Raw genomic sequence first — 18,242 nt, 5'->3', positions numbered from 1 at the left:
TCTCGCTTGACTTGTGAATGTTTCGCTTCTTCGTTTTATCATTATACTAGTATACTGATCGTAAATGCACAATTTCTTATTACAGACATGTTCAAAATATCTGTGTGATTAGACTGGCATATGCTACAACGAGTGGCATGGCCATTCATGATGGACTCCGATGCCTTGAAATTGAATATAATCTATCTTGATATTACATGAATATGTAACTAAAGGTATAAGCAAACTAGAATTCTAGAAACAGTTCCGTAGTATGTACTCGAACGTTCGCTGTGTGTTTCCAGGATTAGTTATAGATAAGGCAGTGTTGTACATAGCGAGCAACGGTTACCACGTAAAAGTATATGCAGGACGTTACTCCAATTATTCAACAAGAAGTACTTCAAATTTGCAGTAAAATTGTCTTTCATATCCTTGTTCGCGATTGTTATAGAACAACACCAAAGTGGGGTTTTGTCAGTTGTCAATGTCATGTATGCAGGAGACAATGTGGTTTTTATCATCCGGGTCTTATATTTCACGAAAATTAGTATACCCATTGATGTTTTACATACGAGCGGGTCTGTATGAATTCTGAGATCTTGATTTACTTCTACGGAGTTAGAAGTTAGACACACATTAAATGAATTGCTTCAACATATTGAGACCAGCTATCAAATAACGTAACTACACGTGCAATAGGACGTCGTCTTTGATGGTAAGTTTTCCTCAAGGTCAACCTCATCATTTGATGTTCTACTATTATAGTATCTTGATTACAAGGTGATTGTCACTACGTGATCAAGGCAGCCTACCACTATCACTTTCTGAGTTTGCTAATAATAGTTTGTTTACCGTAGTAGTATATGCCTATGGAGTGAATTAATGTGCAACCTGATTGTTCTCTCATAACGGGAGTGTTACACAACAGCGTCTACAATATTTTTTAAGTAACGGCCTGACTCGGCAATTAGTTTGAGAATATCACGACTGCTAACACGGCCTTTTGATCACATAGATGGGCATTCACGTGAATGGGGACGCTAGCACATTAGTTTAAGCATGGTAACTTACAAGATTATCATTACCTTCAAAACCGAGAAGTCACAAAGGACATCGTCTTTGAAATCGTGACTGTTTTACTTTCAAAAGAAAAGCCCCCACATTTACAGCGGAAAAAAACTCTTTCGTGTTTGTTTCTATATTTATGAAAATAAACGGTCACGTTTCACTATCAAGTATTCTGCAAGTGGGGAATACATACTATCATAGCTACCATATTTGCAAAGATAGCCTACAGATGACTAATTATAACATTTAAATTAGTATCATAGACATGGCGAGATGTTCTCATATGGGCTATCCCTGTAGTCGTATTCTTCAACTTTGCAATTGCCAGTTCTCCAGCTTTTGCTCAAAGATAATAAATTAAAGACAATGCACACATCAATGGCAATGGGGAACATTTCCCCTACGCCCTCAGCATAGTTTGTCCATTTATAGTTAACATTTTCCTATGATTGCAAACATTTGCTTTGGGATTAACGATTGATACAGGGTTATATACTGGACACTTGTGCACACTCGGAAAGTTTTATTTGACGTCTTGCTCAATGAACATGCTGTCACAGTGGTATTTCTACAAGAGTTCACATTTCTTATGATGATACGGTAGTATTCAAAATATTTCTCCGACGACGTAATACTTAAAATGCAAGCGGGTTGACTTGAAACAGCGTTTTGCTCATATAAACATTTCTACTTTTTATTGTCTAATTTAACAGAAATTTATCAAAATTGATTCAGTTTATCGTCTGGCTCGACAAATATGGCGAGACCCACATCTTTGGATACACCAACATTGCTAGTTTCGTTGTGTGAGCAAAAAACAACGTTTAGCAGATTTATTAAGCAGATCGTCGCCCAATTGTACAGAATGAGTGTAATTAACACCGCACACATTTTACATTATTTGCCATAAATGCTCAGCATGTGGGTGTTTGAAACACACACAATAGTAACATTTAATATGCTTACCATTTGAGGTGTTGTGCCACACTTTATTATAAAACAGGACACATCAAAAGATATGTCAGTCTGAGGCAACTTTTTCAAAGCATTCCGCCTTATGTTGCAACTTCGTTTGGTTTTCGCGACCAAACAAACTGATGGTCAGTCATCCCTCTCTGTTCTTGAGTAATTTGTTGTATAAAATTATCAAATCCGAAGCATCTAACCATCAAAAGATGTGTCAATGTATTTTAGTCTAGATTGCATTGTTACAAAGAACCTTCAAATGCTAAGGATTTATCACCATCAAAAGATGCTTCAACAAGTATAAACAAGACTACCGCTACTAAAATATTCGTGTCTATATATGATATTAATTTTCGTTCGTCCTCTCACGAGGAAAACGAGCGAAAATTCCAAAAAATCAAAATGTTTGCATAGCGGAATAGTGTAGTAGCGTTAGTCCGTCACGTCTGCAAGTAGTCTGCAAGGTGCGCCGTGACGGGGCACCCTCACATATCGGCCAACCCCTCCCGGTGAGAGGAGGCCGGTGAGGGCGGAACGTCACAACGTATCTTACAGTCTATGTCTACAAGTAGGCTAGGCCGACTTGTCAACCAGACAGAAAATTAGCAACAATATGGTGGCCAGGATGAAGCGATTGAACAAGATTTGACATGGGTACAAGGAATAGAAGACACTGACAGAATTCATGCGACTGCCACAGTACCCTATTAGGACTTGTTGTGCAAATTATTTTACACAAGATAGTAAAGAACATATGAAGTGTTGCCAGTCGGCCTGCGCAGCGAGTCCCATGAAAACACATATAGGGCGTACGAGCAAACTGAGTTCAATGAAAACATGTCTGCTCTGTCCATCCATGTTGACGCATGCGCAACTTTTGATGTCTTCTAATTTATAGTAAAACCGTCGAATGCTAAGCATTCATGGCCAGAATTCAATGTGTCTCGAACACCTCAATCCTTGTCATATATGCCTCGTATTTGCAACAATTTCCTCTAAATCAGAAAACATCAAAATTTGCGTCAACGCGAGTCGATAGATCATGAGTTGGTGCGGTTTCGAACACTAGTGCTGTTGCTTCAGACTGTCGCATCTCTTGCCTTGTCCTGTTTTAGAATTAATTGTCGCATAAAATCATCAAATGCTAAGCAGTTATGACAAGGATTATGTGTCTTAAACACCCCAAATATTAAAATTTTATGACAAAGAGTGTATCAATATGTAAATGATTAGAAAGTAAATGTTGTCGCGTCAGACACAGTTTTATCGTATCAAAATAAAAACGGAATGACATGCATACTACAGATAAAACGGGGTAGAAATTTAAAGTTAAGAGCACGCAAAAATGTATTGAATGTCTTTTACCTACACTCTGTTTCTTACATTGATGCTACACTAGGAAGGGGGTCGCCCTGTTTAACAAGCCCTACCCGTAGGTATAGCCAGTGGACAGCATTGTTGCCCAAATGAATATAGAACGTGAATATAAACGAGAAAAACACATAATTCACGATTTCAATTTACAGATATTAATACCATTGCAATTCCATTAAATCAATCCATACGGTGGATTTGTGTAAACGTTTCATAATGTATGTCCGCAAGGACCAATTCTTTCGTATTAGTAGTTCCGAAGTACATCAAATTAAATGATTGATAGCGGGACAAGAAATCATTCCTTAATTGTTGACTCCCCAGGTAAAGAATTAGATACTTGCCTTGACGATATCATACATGAGCGAATATCGGAACATCCAATCCAACTTAATGGCGTCATTTTCTAAAATATCCTGAAGATCGAACAAATGAGACATAGGGTGATTCAGAATAGAATTGACTGAAATCGTAAAGTGCAATTTCTATTAACGCCAAAGAAATTCCTGGTATATCTTCAGGGATATATTATCATGAAATTCGTTTTGAGAGAGAAACACATATTCGCCGATTACACTTTATAAAGATCGCACACCGTTTCTTGATTATGTATTCCATGCAAGAAATTGTACAGACAGACATTGAGTCAGTACCCAACGGTGCAATTATACAGGACCAGGGCAACAGTTCTATGGCGGGAGATCACTTTTAACCTTTTTTGTACTCCAACACGGGTCCCTTTTGTAACTTCTCATGAAAAGCGGCAGCGTTTATTCTTACTTAGAAGCATTGGCATCAGGATGCGAATATATGATATTGTTAGATGAAGCGCTTTCAAAAATAAATTCCCTCTGAGCTTGATGAATAATTCCTTATTTTACTTAACAAAATTGAGAAATGTACCGCAAAGAGTGGAGAAATCACCAACTGTTAGTCGGCAAAATCAAAGTAGTGCCGGGAGACTGTGTATGCTTAAAGTTGTGGCAGGTAGTTATGTATATAAAGCGAAGGCTGCTATTGTCATTATGACCTATACGGCATATTTACTAACTTCATACAGGCCTTGGGTAGGTTTTCGTGAATAAAGGTTCATGACATATTTGCTATCTACCTTGCAAAAAACTTTAAAAAAAGAAAGTTCACATACAGGAAGTTCACGACGTACATTTATATATGCTGCACTATCGGTCTACATATATAGGCAGATATTGTAATTTGATAAAACTGCACGCACACAGTCAACATTGACAGACATTCGCACGCGCATACACACATACGCACGCACGTCGCACGCACATACATACATACATACATACATACATACATACATACATACATACATACATACATACATACATACATTGTACGTACATACATACATACATACATACATACATGTACACACATACGTACGTACGTACGTACGTACATACATACATACATACATACATACATACATACATACATACTTGCATACATACATACATACATACATACATACATACATACATACATACATACATACATACATACATACATACATACATATATACATGTACATACATACGTACGTACGTACGTACGTACGTACGTACATACATACATACATACATACATACATACATACATACATACATACGTCCATACATACATACATACATAAATGAGCATTGAACCATGTTCACCAGGGAAAGGGACGTTGACAGCGTCGAAGGGCATTTGACAAAATGGACAACAAGAATGATTTCTTTAATGTTTTCAACGACTTTACATGAAGTGTGACATGTATAGGCATCAGAAGCAACGCATACAAATTTCCATATCGATATATACATTGTAGTCTTTATGTAGTCTGTTCATAATGATAGATGTAAAATACTAATATCTATGACTGTGTTTCTGAGCTACTGACCTGCAAGCTTCCTTTGGGACAGTACTCGGTTAGGATAGATATATTCGGTGGGTCGACGCACGCACCAACAAATCGCACGATGTGGTTGTGTTCCAAATCTCGCATCTGTGAAAAGGCGTGAAAATAACCCTCATTATGCATTTCTTTGGCTTGCCAATTTACAAGATTACTATTTCATTTCAATGAATTTTAATTGTGTGATGTATTGTTATCTAGAGTATATCGTGACACAATGGAATATAGTAGCTTGAAATAGTAACTATAAAATTTGGTACCAATAAACACGCACATTGGCCTGCTATCATGTACAGATCGTGCAGCAAACATAAAATTAAACACAGCTCGCCCAAGTCACGAACAAAGCTTATCACACGTGCCGTACCATACCAGAAAAAAATAATTTACGCACGACGTGCATATGATACTGGGAAATGGTGTTTGAAAAGAGAAATTATGTTCTTCTGAGTACAAAAATTTCAAATCTAATATCAGACGATTTACTTTTTGGTAAAAATCACATGTACCAATAAAGATTTCAGAAAAAATCTTGCTGCCATGACTTGTGAATTTCCATAGAAAACTAAAGCTTTGAAATGATAGAATGAATGAATGAATGAATGAATGAAGTGCGTGGTGATGCCATGGTGATGTGACTATGTTAAGTTCGACTTTACGTGTACAATAATTGTCAAGCTAAAAAGCTAATTTCGTTCACTAAGTTGAACTGAAAAACATGACAAAAATGTTAAATGTGAAATCAAAGACTCTAGAAATGTATATAGCAATCCCATGTTACATACACTCTGAATGGCGTGATAAGTCTGCAGATGTGACAGTTGCTTATCGAGCAATATAATCGCAAAATGACGTTAGGAGAAAGGTTAATGTCACAGCTGTGCGTTTTGATTCAATTATCACACGTGAAAATATATTGAAAATGTATATTGATTCCATCGTCAAGACACTTTTGTAGTTTCTCTATCTTCTTTTAAATCCTACGACATTTCTTGTCAGTTCATCTCTGCGATTTGTGTCTATAATATGTATGTATGTATATATGAGACGTATGTATGTATGTATTTATGTATGTATGTATGTATGTATGGTATGTATGTATGTATGTATGTATGTATGTATGTATGTATGTATGTATGTATGTATGTATGTATGTGTGTGCAAGCATGTATGTGTGTGTATGTATGTATGTATGTATGTATGTATGTATGTATGTGTGTCGGCAAGCATGTATGACAACTGTAGCAAGGACATATCAAGTATATAATCTCAACAACAAAAGAATATAAAACTCAGAATATATATATATATATATCCATACTTACATATTTCAATTCTAGTAAGATGCTCCTTGTAAGTTCAATTTTTTTCTTGTTAACTTTCTTGATAGCTACAACATTACCCTATTGTTGAAATAACACAAATGAACAGATGAACATGATATCTAACTAAAATCAATCTTCATCAAGTATTGCATTACTATGTACACTATATACTTAATTTTGTTTTTCAAATTGACTGCTTAAATATACATATATTAAAGCCATTCCATACCATCACATCTTTTATCACTCCTCTAGTTTATTGCTACTGCCATCTTGCTTTGATGACTATTTAAAGACATCCTTGTTTATGTATAGTTCATACAATATAATATTATCAAACGTTTCATTGAATAAATTCATTTCATTTCATTTCATTACAGTTCTCTTTCATTGTGTTATCCTCTTTCTACACCCACCTTATACTGTGCAACTCTAGTAAAGATCTGACGATCCATGTCGGCGGTTCCAAACGAGGACAACCTCGTACTGCTTCTCTATAAGAAATAATTATGTTATACGTCTGTCAATGTCTCATCATTTTACACCAGATCAATATTATAAATTACATATCACCCCGACTCTTTGGTTAAATTTTACATATACATGTATTCAAAAAGCACAAAGTCTCCCTCGGCATGAATTTGTAAAAGCTTGCAAATTATATATGTAGGCCTTCAAAAACATTTTGTTAAAAAAAAAGTCAGACACATCTTGGGGAAAGACTTATAGTGTGACGATAAAACCTTAAATTTGTGACAATGCTGTCTGTGTGGCAGTTTGAATTCCTCGCATTTGCATAGATCAACCAGAAAGCCCTATACACACATACACACCTCCCCCATGCGATTATTCATATATATTACCCGTACATCAGTGCGATACACACCGGTAGCATATTCGAAAGCTACACGGCGATATACAAAAGCGACCACTAAAACTAAAAGGCACCGTAACGTGTATTAAAAATTGACATTTTGTTAACATTTGTATGGATTCTTAAAATAAAAAAATAAGCTTTATGCTGTTTCACCGCAATGGAATCGATCCTTAAATCATACAGAGATCACGTTGATAATGTATGAGAGACCATTACTTTCTTTTCATAGTTTACATTTACTCATCCTGTGGCATTTGCGATTTAATTACTTTGGCGGATCAAACAGCTTAATAATTTCAAAATCACTAAGGACTGAAATAGAGATTATCCAAAATTATGATTCAAATTAATCCATCAGGTCCCGTGTATAAGGACGATGGTATATTTGTCTATATGACAAGTACATCTGTTTCTCAATGATACAGAGTTGGAAAAAGATGGTTTAACAACCGTTTGATGTTATGGAGGAGAAACTGTACACATAGCTCATAAGAGTTTTGCATAGTTTATAGTCTGGGCAATATCCGGTAAAGCGTGCTAATATTTGTGAAATAAAATTTGGATATTTCAAATGTGGCATAACAATTATTCTATTGTCCCTTGAAATAATAAGAGACCTCGATTAATTTCTATATATTAATAAAATAGGCATATTTCTATATTAATTTCCTGATAACCATTCAATGTTAACATTTTGGTTATTATCAGGAAATATTAGTCCTTAGGCTATTACATACTATGTAAATCGTATTACTAGCAAATCGTTATTGGATTTCGTTAAACTCTGTGGATTCCGTTCTTGTTAAGATGTACCTTCCCGTTATCTATGTATCAAGAGCATTGTTGCAGCAACATACGAGATTTTGATAATAAAATGAGTTTTGAAGTGAACACTTTGTCTTAATTGATAAGCATTATTCATGCGAGTTTTCCTGAGAACAATCATATGTCGTTCACAAGTACGTCAAGATACAAGGACACCATATGTTATACAAGAATTCCAAAAAGTTTGTTCGTACAATGATCAGTTTGATTTTAAACAAAAGCGTCAGTGGAGTCATTCATTGCATTGGAATTCAATTATAGCATTCTATTAAACAGCTTAACAAGGTATAAATGGTTGGGTCGATTTTCTCATTAGGCACAGCTGCACAAAGTGATATTTACCCGAGAAACTTGGGATTTGCTGAAGGCTGCATTTACAGCTGCCGTGGACATCACACGACTTCGATCTGTTTTGCTTAATGTTATATCTTCCCAATTCACCTTCCACGTCATTTTGGCTAATTCAGCCTCCAATTTGTACTTCCTACAAAATATGAATCCAAGAACATTGCGTCATCAAATGCCCCGTGGACACACAATAATACATTGATGGAGTTTTCTATTTGATTGTCAAAGTTGATTTCAATAATCTTAATGCAATACCTTGTTTTCCGAATCCTACAAACTTTCAGTCCCTTAGACAATACGTACATATCAGATTCATAATTTGTCCGCATATGCACTTATCAAGAAAATATAATTATGGTAAAAGTTTGCGACATTTGCCCTTTGGGTTTATGAACAATTTATACGCCATATTGGGGTTATGGCTCTCCCAAGAATTGTACCCCCTAGCCAACATTTCTGAATGTATAAAAGAATTCAACAATTTTACAACAAAATCGCATCGCATTGCCAAAATCGCATTGTCATGTGTCTGACCTATAAAAAATGGAGATGTATACATAGTTAACATTAGATGTGCTTCATAAATAAAAGTCTTTAAAGTTGGTAAAAATTTCAACTCAGTCCCAGTCAAAATGAACTGGGTCACTATACAAATGGTGGTCCAAATAATATCAGAAGTACGCCACTTAAAAAAATTCCATTCAAAATGGCCACCGAATAGTGTGTTCTGTGTGTGGGAAAATGAGGGTCTGTGGACTTGTGAATTCAGTCGACGGTAAATTTCAATTTCTTTTATTATATCAAAAGGACCAGGAACATATTTGCCAAAGCTTGGAGAGATTTTAATTAACATTGATTTGTTTACGGAAATGGTACCTGGGACACAGTCTACTTTCATGGCAAACATCATTTTTAATTTAGTAGATTTTCATTATACAAGTGATTTACACCACAAAGCATCGTAAATTTCATTTCTCTATCAGCGTTGTTCAGTGATGTCATACTATTGCACTTTCCCACATCACTGATTACAATACCATGAGTCTTACACTGTGTTCAAATAGTATTAAAATTGATATAAGAATCACATTCTAGTAATTGTAATCACGTGATTTTAAATAGCCGTGTCTATGTGTCAAAGATGAATGACGCAGTGCATGTTGTTTCTATGGCAACTTACCTATAGATTAATAGGGCGATGACGATGACAATCAAGACTAAACATGCCAGGATTATTCCAATGATACCGAGTAGAGGAAACTTCTCTGTAAGTTGATTAAAACATACGAGACATAATTATAAATGACATCGAATATTTCGTTATTACTCAGCATTGTCTGTCTGTCTATCTATCTATCTATCTATCTATCTATCTATCTATCTATCTATCTATCTATCTATCTATCTATCTATCTATCTATCTATCTATCTATCTATCTATCTATCTATCTGTCTATATGTCTGTCTGTCTGTCTGTCTGTCTGACTGTCTGTCTGTCTGTCTGTCTGTCTGTCTGTCTGTCTGTCTGTCTGTCTGTCTTTTTAACTATCTATGTATGTCTGTCTCTGACCGACTGTCTGCCAACTCCCCTCCCCTCTCTCCCCCCTGTCTGTCTTTCTATATATCTGTCTATCTGTCTGTCTGTCTGTCTGTCTGTCTGTATGTATGTATGTCTGTCTTTTTAACTATCTATGTATGTCTGTCTATGACAGACTGTCTGCCGACCCCCCTCCCTCCCCTCTCCCTCCCTCCCTCTCTGTCTGTCTGTCTGTCTGTCTGTCTGTCTGTCTGTCTGTCTGTCTCTCTGTCTGTCTCTCCTCTCTCTCTCCCTCTCCCCCTATCTATCTATCTGTCTGTCTGTCTGTCTGTCTGTCTGTCTGTCTGTCTGTCTGTCTGTCTGTCTTTTTAACTATCTATGTATGTCTAGATCTGTCTCTGACCGACTGTCAGAAGGCAATAATGTGAACGATATTCTGTTGACTGCCAAAATCATTTTGTAATAACACGATCGGCACTAATTTCCAAGTCGCTTTTTTGATTTTTAGTTGTAAAACGCTCTGCTATTAATTTCACGCCTGACTTGACAAACACAAAGTTAAGCGACGACACACTGATGTAGCGATACATTTATAAGCATTAATCGGATTCAGCTGCGGTCCTGTTTCATGTTGATCGAAAGAGACACCGACAGATAACTAATTACTTATTGCATATAACAGGCGACAAGCTATTTGTTGAGAACAACCACCACTTAAATGTTGTGCAACAACATTCATCTGATGTGATACACCCCGGGGCTAGCATATAATACAACATTCAAACGACACAAATACTAATTAAATATCGCAATCGCTTGCAGATAATCCCCGTTCTACATTTTCCCATCCCATCACTCAAACGGTAAACATCAAAGTCAATGTTAAGGTCATTGTTATTATATAGGTACACATTCCAAGCTTGTGTCAACGTTGTTTTAACTGTCGATTAATGTTCTATTTACGTTAATTCGAAATGTAAGAGGGCCTTAATTGGATATTTGACACATGAAATCTGAGTGTACAGGTCAAGTTGGAAGACATTAAGTATACACTTTGAGAAAGTGTACATACTAGTTAAGAGACAATCGGATTACACAACAAGATCCCCAGGCTGCTTTTATCTCACGTTCGTCCTTTTAGCAAATATTAAATTGAATCGACTATACCATACCACGAGCTGTAGCATCATATTAATGATGGATACGATGATCATCACAGGATAGCACAGTATATAGTTGTTTCATTACGAATTACGTGTATACACCTACATTAAGCCTTGCTGAAAGGAGCGATCTCTTAGACGTTTACAAGCGAGATGTGTAAATTGGGGCGAAGTGAGAGAGGACAAGACGAGGAGGTGACGATGGTCAAGCAGAAGTAGTGGTATTAGGGCAGGAAATAGAAGAATGCAAAGTTGCAGCAATATAAATGTATAGACAAGAGTAGTAGTAACAGTAGGAGGAGTATAGTCGTTGTAATTATAGTTGCAGCAACCGTAACGGTAAAATGCACTACAGAACATCTACTTTCTAAGTTATGGACTGTCTTTTCCTAGACATGAACGTAGTCATATGAAGTAAGATCCGTTTAGGCAACAATATTAAAAGTGACACCACACTATACATTGAGATTATATAATACATGTGTTACTTACATCTTAATGCCTCATACAATACAAACAGAAAACCTTCGCTTACCTTCAGGTGGACATAATTCGTTCTGAAATCCACATGGTGGTACATCAGGTGGCGGGCCTGTAGCTCCACCTGGCCAATGTATCTCTGCAACTTTCTCCACAATTTTACGGTCGCCATAATAATTTAGCACCACCTGACACAGAAATAAATTTGCCAACACATAGATTACTCGATAACATGGAAAAAATGTTTTACTTTGAAGATGCATTGTAATTTTTCTGGCTGAAAACAAAGGTTTCGGATCCGGAGGTCAACGCATCTTGACAGACACGTGAGTGAATACAGGAATAGTTACAACCATACACTACTCACCGGTTGCTGTGAGTTAATTAGTGTATACAGTTTGTAGTAGTCTTCGTATGATTGATTTCATATATACAAAATTATAGTAAAATAATGAGTTTTTCAGTTGACTGAATCTACCTATGTCAAATTCTAAAAATCTAAGATTTTCTAACCAAGGGTATCATTATCTGGTACTTATCAAATGTCCCGAATACCACCATTAGAAATCGCATTTAACAGGAATTATGAGCTAACACATTGTAGTGATTTATTTCAGTAAGAATTATTAATCGTTAACACATCGACAGGCTTATTAAGCAAATATTACATGACAAGTGGTTCATTGGTTAAATTATGGATTTATTATATCAATATAACTAATTGAGTCATGAAAACTGTCCCCCACCCCCAAACAAAAAAGAAAAGAAGCATTTTAAGCATGATCGGAGAAGACAGGTTAAAATCATTTAGAACAACATTTCAATAAACCTTTATATATGAACGATGCTTCCAAGAAATAATCACGGTTGGTTCCCTCTATATTGGAACACATTATATCTAAAAAAAAACAACAACACTTTTTAACAATTATAAAGTTGTTCTAGTTGATTGCATTTTAATGCGACGGCAATCGAAGCATGTAAATGATTCTATAACAAGACTGCTGCCATTAATAAAATATGTGTTCTTTATACAACACTGTGTTTAATTGATACAAAAGAGATTCACGAATATAAGTTTCGTCATTGTTAACATGTATTAGCTCTCTCGTATCAAAGACAAAATTGGTTATCTTTCTCCCGGAACAGATACCACCCGTAACATGCTAGTGTTCACTGACTCTGTTTCACACATGCAGCCACACACAACCCAACTAGAAAGCGCACGTTACACTTTAAGATAGAAAAATTGAATGAAGAATGAATGAATTCACAACGTTTAAGACATTTGTCTATGAAATGAACTAATTATAATGTACCACCATGCAACACAAATAGCTCCAAAGTACCTATTTTTTCATTAACAATTGTAAGTGGCTCGTGCCTTGAAGACTTGTTTCGTGACAATATTGTGTGATCGAGGCAAACAAGTTCATTCTTTCGCGTTGTTTTCACTTTGGTCTGTGAATTGTCATGATAACAACATCAGAGAAAATGGAAAAACGTAAACAACTGAGTGTTTGTATTGATAAAATTCGGACAATGAAAATACATCCGTTCGTTTTGTTAACATACATAGTAATATTACACCAGGCCATTCATTAAGAACAGTGGTTGACTGTTGGCTAATGGCGTTGTAATAATACAAAACCTGTTCGTGCGTTTTATATACATTTCTTGTAAGTAATCAATGACATTGCACTATCAAATAAAAGTACACATGTTTTTATAGTGCTTCAAGAAAAAGCTTCGTTTGACTGATCGAACCACTGTATAACATTAACAGTAACTGTAAGCGATCGAGAAGAGAAAGCTGTGTCGATGTGATGTAATCAAAGGTACATGGCCTCGAGTTGCGAATGGTATTTCATATAGTGCATACAAATATTATTGTGCAGGATTTAATATCAAAGGTTACTTGTAAGGAATGTTCAAACATACATTATTGACCCGATGTATGTTTTGGTTTCATAACAAACATTGAGTTTTAAGTAGTAAAATGTGTCTGTATGAAGCATTCTTTGTAACAGTTATTGATTCTGCATCATTTTACCGTAATTAATGTATGTATGTGTGTATGCTTGCTTGCTCTTTTATCTTTTAATTTTATTGAGATAACAAATTTAAGACCGCAGTGTCCTCTACAGCCAGTTGATAGGTCGTGTTTAATTGTAAAGGGTAATTTGCATAATTAATGAAATTTACCAACTAAGTGATATATCATTATGTTAGCAAAAATGTCACAATCTAATTATGGATAGAGGAACTCCTTACGGAAGGCATGTATTCTGTTAAGACATGCAGCTCTTCTTCATTCAACTTTGAAACTAAGCCTTATATTCCATCAATAGAAACCGATCTTCATAATGTAAATCTCCCAAAAGCAAAAACCAAGGATATCTGCCATGTCTCAGTATATGCAATGTAGGAAACCGAGCATGGAATCATTGATCGACTGGTGGGTAGTGTTCTATCCTCATTAATCATAAACCTACGTCTATGTCTGGTGTTTAGAAACCCTATTAGAGAAATCAGGCATGTCGAAAATTGAGTACACACTAGCTCTTTATATCCACATCTTTCTTAGAATGTGAAGCAGCTATTGAGAAGCGAAAGCTTGAGGTCATGTATTCCAATGCGATAAAGCCGAGATTTTCAATACGCGAACGATTATGTATCATCTACGGAAAGGCTCGTACTCACACCAGTGGCTATTATCTCAACGGAATATAAAAGAAAATAGCAAATGGCACTTTTCGTGCTGCTATAACATGACTGTTTTAGAATGTATAAAAACTTCCCTGACCACACTTTTCACTATATAAGCAGTCTGTCCTTTCAACATGTACTGTGCCAAAATGTGTATACCGTTAAATGCTGTGGGAAGCGTACTCATAGTAGATGTTAGCCCTATTATTGTCAATTACCATAACCGAAATAAGTGCCATCTTAGGAATAATTCTATGATTGTACCGTCATTAAAACTTGTACTATTGTATCCCTTTACCAACAACAAAATTGCAACAAACTTCAGATGGCACGAACCTGCTGCGGGTAATGTATTGATTAATTGTACGACAGGGCTACAGAGTATAAGTACACATGTTCTTGAGATTAGACGAGAACCGAACTGAAACGTGTGCCACGTCTACAGAGACAAGGTGAAAAATGTAGTCAATAGTGCATGACCTACGCTCATCTCGTGAGGGAAATTTTCACCAGGGCAAATGTCTTGAGAAAGATCTGGAGAAAAGTAATCGTTGGAGCTGCATGAAGTTCTAATCTTATTCTAAATATGCATTTACTAGAAGTATGCTCATGCATGATTTATAAGTGTACGTTTAAGCAAATGACTCTCTTTATAGCTGTACCACTCTATGTAAATCTACACTGACATGTTATCATGACTATCTAAAACTGGATATACAATAATCCACTTAGCAATTTAATTGTTACTTCCGCAAGAAAAACCTAAACAAGTTTCTCTTGTCTGCAAATACATGTTACATGTAACTGGCATCTTGCCCGTATGTGCTACACTATATACACGGAGCAACATTATACACACGGAGCAACATTTTGTTGTTTGTGGAGGCCATGGCTTCAATTACAAAAGCTTCCCTCAATCCCAGCTTGAATGTGGAAAGTGCTTTAAACCATGTACGTTTATATTTTCTAGTTGGAGGCTTGCCAGAGATTAAAGCGACATTGTGATTACTTAACATTAATAATCTACAAAGTAAGCCTGGATTAAGTACTTACATACACAAGTCCAATTCTTACCTATGAGTACAAGCTCTCAACGGGCGCACTAGGCTTATAGTATTAATTAAGATGTCGCGACATACTATAACAAGAACAGCAGGGCACAGGCTAAGTCTTTTTTCATCAGAGCCAAAGGAAAAGTCCAGAATCTCATTAACGTTATTAGTTAAAGAGAAACAGTAACTTGCGTCATTGCAACCAAAAGTTATAAATCGTCCGTAAAACGGGCAGTTGTATCAGATTGTAAAAGGTTAGACGATACCAGAGAATCAAGATGGATATATTATGTGTATACTGATCAATCCCAATCGTAAAAAGTATCAGGGGTATGACAAGCACTATGTCAAGCAATACCCATTGCAGTAACAAAGATATCACTTTTCCTCGTAACTGTGTAAGTAGTTTATGTCATCCTAAGTGTATGTGAAAATGTTTCCCCTTCATTATCTTCACTCTACTGAGCGGCTCATTCATATATATTCTTAACCCTTCTCTTCCCCTTATATTCCCTCACCATCCTTCTCCTTTTTAGCTCTTTCTGCTTCTTCTGGAGACTTCACGGCTGACAAATTTAAAAACGATCCGCACCGAGTTTCTTTGTATTTCTAATAACTTAGCTATTCAGTGCCACATAATTAAACCGGCCAGAATTTGCATATTAGAGTTATGATAAATCGTATTACTCACTTACTAAAGCATTCAGAAACATCATAGTAGTGTTGCCACTAATATGATTCAAGGAACACTACACTAACCTCGAAGGTGCCATTCTCTGGATCTGTCATGTCGAGGAGTGAGTAGTCTGCATCACGGTCTCCATTGTCATCGATTGTGACGTTTCCAGTGATGCCTTTCGAAGAAATTGCAAATAAATATCCAGTTATTCAAGGTGTTATATATTTATTTTTTATTTTATTCATTCATCCATCATCCAACAGGCTTAGCCCAATAACAGGACGAACTTGATAAAATACAATAAATGATTGAACAAAACGTGTACCATACATCACAATAACAATTACACAATACCTTTACACAATGAGGAAAATACAATAAACATAAAAAAATTCAAAATTAAGTAAATTTACCCGTCTGTATATATTAACTCATTCAATTCATTTTTAAAATCAGCAAACGACGTAAAAAGGTCAATGCCATAAGGATACAGACTATTTAAAAGCCTCATACAGCGCGATGAAAATGCATGTTTGGACAGATCCATACGGTGGTTAGGAAGCCTAAAAAATTCCCTAAATCTAAAACACCTTGGAGGAACATAAAAATTGAAATTATCAAGAATATCTGGGCAAATAAATCTAGAATTCACACATTTATAGACAAGACACAGGTCAAGAAATGTACGTCTAAGAAATAAGGGAGGCAAATTAAAAAAATGGGGGATGCCTATATATACTTTTCATTTTGATGGTATCAAAAAGGTGGTATGAATGACAATTTCTCTATTCCAGCCTTGTTGCTGACCTTTGCACGGGTATGGCTAAAGGTCCTTGGGCATGGTGATTCATGGATCTGAGTCGTCTATCAATCTATGTATACGTAATCGGACATCCAATAGCTTTGTGGATGTATGTGAAGGATTTACATATATGAGTTTACATAGGCTTTATTGTATCGTAAGCGCTCCTGGATAATAAGGAAGTATACAATGGCGATTGTGCCGTATTAGGTCCATGCCAAGGTAATAATTGCAAAGTATTCTGAGTTCAGTGAAAGAAAGTGATATATAAACATTATTACTGCCAACAATTGCAATCTACAGAACAAACATCTACACACTCAGTATGTTTCTGAATTACCTTTGAAGGTTCTGTTCCACATTCTTCGTGTGAGTGTTTTACCATCTCGAGGATCCTCCTTGGCCGCAAGAGTCTCATTCAGTGCAAGAGCGTATAATATGACTGCATCGTGGAAGGCACCAACGAAATTGTTGACCTACAAATAATCAAACACCCTTTCAAGGACGTGTAAAACAACCTTTTTCTTGGATTGTGGTAGTTCTTTATCCTTATTAGAAAGCTAACTTTAGTTATATCACAGCGTGAAATTATCTTGCCTATGTATGTGTTTCTGTGTTTCTGTTTCTGTGTCTGTGTCTGTGTCTGTAATGTGTCTGTGTTTACTTTGCTTTGCCAGTCTCGCTTTATCTGTGTTGGCTATTTCACTCTTTATACGCACGCGCGTACGTATGTATGTATGTATGTATGTATGTATGTATGTATGTATGTATGTATGTATGGATGGATGGATGGATGGATGTATGGATGGATGTATGAATGTATATATTTGTGTGGATGGATAGATGGATGGATGCACGTACGAGTATTTATAATTAGCGTTGTATATATATATATATATATATATATATATATATATATATATATATATATATATATATATATATATATATATATATATATATCTGTCTATCTGTCAGTCTCTCAAACTCTATAACTGTCACTATGATTTTCATCACCCTCTGTCACACGCTATGTTGTTAGAAGATAGTCTGCTATATGGCAACAATTCTTCAGGGTGCTCCATGTAAGGAGAGTGTACAAAGTAATGGGTTGAATTATACTGTCAT

At 35.9% G+C, this 18,242-nt stretch overlaps 1 protein-coding gene across 3 annotated transcripts in view; it reads right to left on the bottom strand.

The window, feature by feature from the left end:
• LOC144447811 (atrial natriuretic peptide receptor 1-like) overlaps positions 1-18,242 on the bottom strand; it is a 196,750-nt gene that overhangs the window by 16,913 nt on the left and 161,595 nt on the right. For all 3 annotated transcript variants that reach the window (XM_078137900.1, XM_078137896.1, XM_078137897.1), the window contains exons 3-11: positions 17,455-17,590; positions 16,393-16,487; positions 11,928-12,060; positions 9,873-9,957; positions 8,687-8,828; positions 7,059-7,136; positions 6,643-6,720; positions 5,303-5,407; positions 3,735-3,806 (exon numbers count right to left, since the gene is read on the bottom strand). In XM_078137900.1, coding sequence (XP_077994026.1) covers positions 3,735-3,806; positions 5,303-5,407; positions 6,643-6,720; positions 7,059-7,136; positions 8,687-8,828; positions 9,873-9,957; positions 11,928-12,060; positions 16,393-16,487; positions 17,455-17,590 — 924 coding nt within the window. The remainder of the gene's footprint in view (positions 1-3,734; positions 3,807-5,302; positions 5,408-6,642; positions 6,721-7,058; positions 7,137-8,686; positions 8,829-9,872; positions 9,958-11,927; positions 12,061-16,392; positions 16,488-17,454; positions 17,591-18,242) is intronic.

This window comes from Glandiceps talaboti, chromosome 16, assembly GCF_964340395.1.
Source record: "Glandiceps talaboti chromosome 16, keGlaTala1.1, whole genome shotgun sequence".
NCBI classification, from domain to species: Eukaryota; Metazoa; Hemichordata; class Enteropneusta; family Spengelidae; genus Glandiceps; species Glandiceps talaboti.
This window is presented reverse-complemented; position numbering and strand designations above follow the sequence as displayed.